Source organism: Crassostrea angulata, chromosome 7 (genome assembly GCF_025612915.1).
Source record: "Crassostrea angulata isolate pt1a10 chromosome 7, ASM2561291v2, whole genome shotgun sequence".
NCBI lineage: Eukaryota > Metazoa > Mollusca > Bivalvia > Ostreida > Ostreidae > Magallana > Magallana angulata.
In genome coordinates, this window is record NC_069117.1 from 20,268,007 (window position 1) to 20,274,650 (window position 6,644).

Consider the following 6,644-nt stretch of genomic DNA (forward strand, 5'->3'; position numbering starts at 1 on the left):
ATTACGTTGACATTTGAATTATTTGATTTACTGATTATAAGTTATATTTCCTAAAAGTGGTTGAATTTAATACGTATATACTTTTATCGCATTGTTCTAATTGATTTTTCAGTTTCTAGGTAGTTTTGATAAAAAAAAACTGTATTCGGTTTAAAATGAAACAATTAAATTTAAAGAGAAGTGAAACTGAAATCTTAAACTGTCACATTTTCATTAACATGTTATTCTAAGATTTCCAAGACAATATATAAGTAGGTTAATGGTCTATCAATATCTAATCCGAAAAAGGCCATAATTGATTTAATACTAAGTAGCTTTAAAACACGAAACGAAATATAACAACGGTATTGAGATAGCCACATATATGTCTTATACTAGGGTTGATTTATGATAATCAAACACATGAGCTTTAGATAAATTGACAACACGTGAACTTTGTTACATGCTACAAGATAACTGCTACCGCAATATGCACCTAAGGTAAATAATGTATTATATAAGAGTAGGTATTTTTGCTTTTCGGCAAACAAAGAGTAATTTTGAGGGAATGCTTTTGTTTTCTCCTCTTTAAATGATTATAATTTAATCAAGTCATAAATTTTTGCACTTTCAAATAACACACACCAATTGAAAGTAAACATATTTCAGCATAGTAATCATAGGGCTCGGTAGAAATCTGTACACAACATTACTACCTCTTAGGAAAAGCCCTGACCTAATTGGAAATAATAATCCAGGAATTTATTCCTACGCCATCAACACGGAATAAGTTCCGGTTCCCCTTGTTCTTAGGGGACCAGATGTAGAGTCATCCAGTGCGGAAAGCTAGTCACACTGCCTGCTTTTGTTTATCATACCAGCTCCGAGTGTTTTGTTGTTTAATGCGCTTAATTGATTCTGCTCAGGGCGTGAAATCCCTAAAACAATAGAAAACAAAGCTCATTAATAATGGATCATTAGTGGCTCTGCATGAAAGCGCTGTCTGCAGGTAATGGTCGAATGAAGACTTCTAAGGCGTGGGTTTTAGGGGAGGATTGAGGTTCAAAAAGATTGTACGATTAATACTGCTTTAGTATGATATGAATATTCACGGCATTGACAATCAGAATAAAACATACAGAAATACAGATGAAATGATGACAGCATTTTATAATCAAAATGTATTCAATGGTGTGAAACGAAGGTTGATTGATACTGAAACATGTTTTTGCACTTAAGATTAAAAAATAAATTCCTTCAGTATTAAATTCTGAAAAGCTGAATTAAAAAAAAAGACAGAAAAAGTGAGCAAGGTCACATACCACACGCTCCTCCAATAAGTAAGGATTCGTTCATAGGATATATATTGCTGACATTGGCTCTGTGTAAACGGTAAACATCATTGCTCACAAAATGAAATTCGTTGGTTTGGTCCTTAAATTAGCTGTTTTTAATTTAATTTTTTCAAACATTTCTATCTTTTTGTAATTTCCAGCAGTTTTTGTCATAATAAACTTCGATACCGTGGCAAGATTTCTTTTATTTTTAATAAATTAAATACTAAAATGTGCATCGCAAACAGGCAACACTTGCGGTATTTGCCAACACTTTAAATTTTAACATAGATACATTGGTTTGAAAACCTTCATGTTTAGCATATTGATGTCAATATATCAAATATGTTGTAAAAGGAATAGTGTAAACATGTTTTTATTTATATTTTACATCTCATGCACTTATCTTATCAGATTAAAACATAGCATTTAATGTTATCAGAAAAAAGATTTATTTACAATAGAGCACCTAATGTACCTAACGTACATTCCAATTTTCATATGAATATGAGTAAGAAAATACAATATTTTTGCCATTGACATATTTTAAGTTAAACTGTAAATTAAAAATTTACATTTAAAAAAATCTAACATTGGAAATGCAGCTTAATTTTAGGTGTGTTTAGTTAGTATAAATACAGTTAAATACAACTTGTATATTAAGTTTTATTTTACTTAATTCAGTTAATTGTATTGCTTCTTAATATTATTTTACAAAAGGTGTTATACATAATTCACAATATTTTACAGGGTTTAAAATTATAAAATAAATTAAAAATATATACTCAAATTACTACAAAATTTGTCGTCTCAATATTCTTCATTACTTTTATATGATTACCATTATTTTTTAATGACTCTGGCATTCTCAGTGTATTCTCAATATTTATATCCTCAAAGCATTCAGCTAAACCAATGTCTAAATTTTCACCTAATAGATACATATACGAAGTCTGATGTGCAGTCTTCCAGGCGTGAGTATTGCAATAATGTATGACGAGATCTTATTACTATTCGAACACGTATGTTTAAAGTTGATTGACTGGTCATTTAACCCATACCTATCCTCTGATCAGATAGAAAACCGATGGAAATTTTCACCGCAATGAGTGTTTTATAAACAACTCCTGTATGTTCGAAACGCTGTCACAAGGCGCTAGGCTAAGCACTGTTTGTTAAGTGCTTAAAAATGGCGGTAACACCAATGTTCAGAAATCTATGTTCATTTGTAGTGCTTGATATCCTATTTTGCGATTAACTTTTATGGAATGGCTTAATACAATGTTATTCCTAAAAAAATATATTAATTCCTTCTCTATGTAGTAGACCAGTTGTATCAATTAAAACTATCATATGAAATGTTATATTTTCAAAATCCTCAGTTTTGTACCATCTATTTGATTATAATAAATAAGTGACGGAATAGGTTGTTCACATTCCTATGAATCATTTACCCTAAGGCGATGACAAAAGTACATGTACATAGTAGTTACATTTAAACAAGAAGTCAATCGCTAATCAGTGAGAAGGGGAGTTTTTAACTTTCACAGTGGGACTGACATCTTTGATCCATAAGAGTCCAACCTTCGACGCCACCACCTTAAACCCAGGTAACAACTTAAGTTTTATTTCTTCGCCAAACTGGCGGCTAGATGAGTTTTAAATGGATGCTAAATATGACAGAGGTTTTAATATAATAATGTACCAATTTTCCTGAACGCGGCGGAAATATTTGAGAAATTCGCAGTAGATAATTAAGCTATAATGTCTTGGTGTGCGTTTGCATTGATATATATGTATAAGAGTACATGGCAGGCAAATGACAGACATTACCATGATTAACACTTGCCAACACTTTTGTTTTTTGAGAAGATTCAGGGGATTATTCTGATATTAGAGAACGCGGTTTTCTCACGACACCCTGTACACAACTGTCGACGATTACCTCCTTGAAATGAAGAGAATTGCTGGAATGAATAAAGCAATAAAACAAAGAGATAATGGCATATCAAAAATGAGCACTCTAAAACTTACTTTTAGATGAAAAGCCTTAATATTGTAGTAATGAAATATCAGAGATACGACTTATTTGTGTGTCTGTAGCATACTTAGTGAAACTTTTATGAGAATATATCAAATAACTTTATGAGATTATATATCAAATACTTTTAAACGACAACGTCGAAAAGAAAAAAAAAATTAAAACAATGAGCTTGATTAAACTATTCTAGTTTCATTATATTTTTGCAGTCGCGACGAAATCATATTACACTAATTTTGAGGCATGCATGCATTCTTTGCTAATTAACATGTAGTGCGGAAAAATCGCTGACTGGTGAAATTAAGAACAGCGTAGAAAAACAAGAGAACCGTGTTCGTTTTTTCTCAATCTGATGTCTGTGGAAATGATTTTACACGGTAACCTGTCTCCCGTTGCCTTCTGATCTCTTCATTACAGGTTGTTGAATGTTGTAGACGTCGTCTCTAGGGAGGTTCTGGGGGTCGCAGTATGGATATAACACGTTGTGAACAGCGACAAGTGAAATACCTTCCGAAAACGTTCACCCTCCTGATGACGCTAGCAGAGTGGCAGTGGAACAATAGAACTGATTGACTCTTGCTTCTCTCTGTAGCATCTACTTTATTCCTCTCTGATTAGGTCGTTTGCTAATTCTGACACATATATCACACAGGGGTTCTTTCTAGGTTCATCGCAGATGAACCAATTCGATAACAGGCTGACGGAATTATTTGCATATATCGCGTAATGGCCATCTCTGTTCGATAAAGGAGGGATTCGATCGAGCTGTGTGAGGTTCCATTGTTTATGTTATATTGATTGTTTATCCTTGTGTGAACCCCTCCGACAACCTAATCGATGCATGAAACGTAATCGTAAGAACACGAGTGCGCGAACATTATAAATATCGTGTAATAGGCATAACAGTGTTACAGCTTCCCAGTTACGGAATGGAGTATGACGAATATGAAGATTTTGAGGTAGGAATGATTTCGGTGCTATACGTTTAACTTTATATGATTTTCAACATTCATCTTTTTAATAATCGTAATGATATGTATGTCTCTTAAAAGACATAATACACTTATTACAATCATTAATTCGCAATTCTAAAGCCAAGAAATAGTAAGATTCCTTTGGGTCTTTTTTTTAAACTTAAACTATTTCATAAGTAAGTGTTACGTTCTCAAAAATAAAATAAACTTTAGACATTTTTAAATTGAATTTTTCCTAAAATAAAAAGGGAATTTTTATTGCTTTTTTTCATTTCATTTTGAATTAAATAAAAAAATTATTTAAATTATTCATCTTCATTTTCTAATATAGCACAAATTGTAGAGACAATTTAAATTTCTTTTACCCACTGGATTTTAATATTATAACTCTGACACACAATAAGTTGTACTGTAAAAGTTCATTTTTTTACTACATGGCAATACAATTCACAGAATTATATTTATTGCAGAACTGTATGACATATGATGGTCCAAAACCAATCATTCGGAGACGATTGGAATGGAGTCCCGAGGCCTTGCTGAGGCTTCTCGCGGACGCTATCACCTTCAAGTCGCCCATAGAGGATATAACATTGATCATCCGATGCGGGGCGGACGTCAACGGTCGAGTCAAGAAAGGACTACGTCCGCTCCATTACGCGGCCTTCGTCAACTACGTCGAGTGTGTCAAACTTTTGGTTGACAATGGCGCTGATGTGAACTTGACAGACGACATTGGGTATACCCCGATGCACATCTGTGCCAGAAAAGGATACCACAATGTGTTGAGCATTTTAATTACGAATGGTGCGAATTTGAATTTTTGCAAACTTGGCGTGATAGAAGAAGACAATTTGAATAAAAAGGACAGTTTTATGACAATGGCACCACTCAATATGGCGATCGAAAACAATCATATTGAATGCGCTAGGCTTCTGTTAGAAAATGGTGCTAGTCCACATCATAAATATTTCATGGGTTATGAAATTAGTCTAGTACCACTTGATAATCTAGAGTGTATGGAGCTTCTGCTTAGTCATGGAGCGGATCCCAACGTTTACAACAGATGTGGCGTTACACCTTTAATGAGGGCTTGTAAAGAACACAAGTTATCGACTGTTAAATTGTTACTGCAGTTTAATGCTGATGTGAATGCCACATGTCCTGCTAGGTTCGAACAACGAAGGCCAATACACTTTGCAATACAAGCAGGGGATGTTGATATTACCGAGTACTTGTTGAAGAACGGTGCTTGTCTGAGCCGTCCAAATAATTACAAATACAGTCCACTTCATGAAGCAATCGTCAAGGACAATATAGCACTATGTGAACTCATGCTCCAGTATCAAGCCAAAGTGGAGGAGAGGACAGAACATGGCGCTACGCCGTTAATGCTTGCTTGCTCCCTGGTAGGTCTCAAAAATCGGCGACAGATCGTAGAGTTATTACTGAACAAGAATGCTAATGTTAATGCCTACTCGGAGCAAGTTAGTTACATAGACCCATATCTTCCTCCTCTGATAGAATACTTGAAAAATAATGGCTGTGATATTCATTATGACGTCATCTCTTTGCTCATCAAATTTGGCGCCAAAGTCAGTTTTCGTGGATATCTTGGAGTAGTTCGCGCCAAGGATCCTTTTGGAATTCTTCATTTTATGCACAACGTGTTCGGAAAGAAGGATGTTTGTCATTTACTTTTTGTAGCTGCCTGTTTGTATGACAACGACAGCATAAAACACGTCAACACTATTAATGTCGAAGCCAAAAAGTGCCTGATGTCTTACGGATGTCGACCAAGAGAACTAAAACATCTTTGCAGGTTATATATCCGGGATCGAATGTGCACCGGACTTCCGGAAAAAGTCAAAACACTTCCGCTTCCTAGTCTTGTCAAATCCTACCTCCTTTTTGATTTATGATATATATTGTTTATTTAGATTTTTGTTTTAGAATTGTTACTATTGTTTCAGAGTTTATTGTTATCGTAGAAAGGTTTGAAGATTAAAATTTGTGAACAAATTCCTTTATTTTGGTCTAGAGCAAAGAAACTTGAATTGTCTACAGCTTGCATGTGACTGCATGATGTAAAGATTGAGACATAATTTATTTACTTACGTTCTTGAACTGTCAAATATATTAACTAAAAAATCGCTGGGAAGCATTCCCGTCATGCACTTGCCTAAAACAATAAGTGCAATTCTGTTACATTCCGCTCATTGTGCCGATGTTTGTGTCTGTTTCCAGAACACCTGAGTGTTGTTTAGAACTTAAACTACATACCTGCTACAACTTATTTCCTAATTTTTATGGGGT

General features: G+C 34.2%; 1 protein-coding gene across 1 annotated transcript; it reads left to right on the forward strand.

Annotated features, from left to right (window-relative positions):
• Positions 1-3,505: 3,505 nt before the first annotated feature.
• LOC128155259 (putative ankyrin repeat protein RF_0381) lies at positions 3,506-6,368 on the forward strand. Its single transcript, XM_052816881.1, has 2 exons — positions 3,506-4,313; positions 4,799-6,368. The coding sequence occupies exons 1-2, from the start codon at positions 4,284-4,286 to the stop codon at positions 6,248-6,250; spliced, it is 1,482 nt and encodes a 493-aa protein (XP_052672841.1). The 5' UTR covers positions 3,506-4,283; the 3' UTR covers positions 6,251-6,368.
• Positions 6,369-6,644: the final 276 nt, after the last annotated feature.

Coding starts and splice junctions, on each gene's coding strand:
- LOC128155259 (XM_052816881.1), top strand. CDS start 4,284: ATGGAGTATGACGAATATGAAGATTTTGAG. Junction 4,314..4,798: donor ACGAATATGAAGATTTTGAG/GTAGGAATGATT, acceptor TATTTATTGCAG/AACTGTATGACATATGATGG.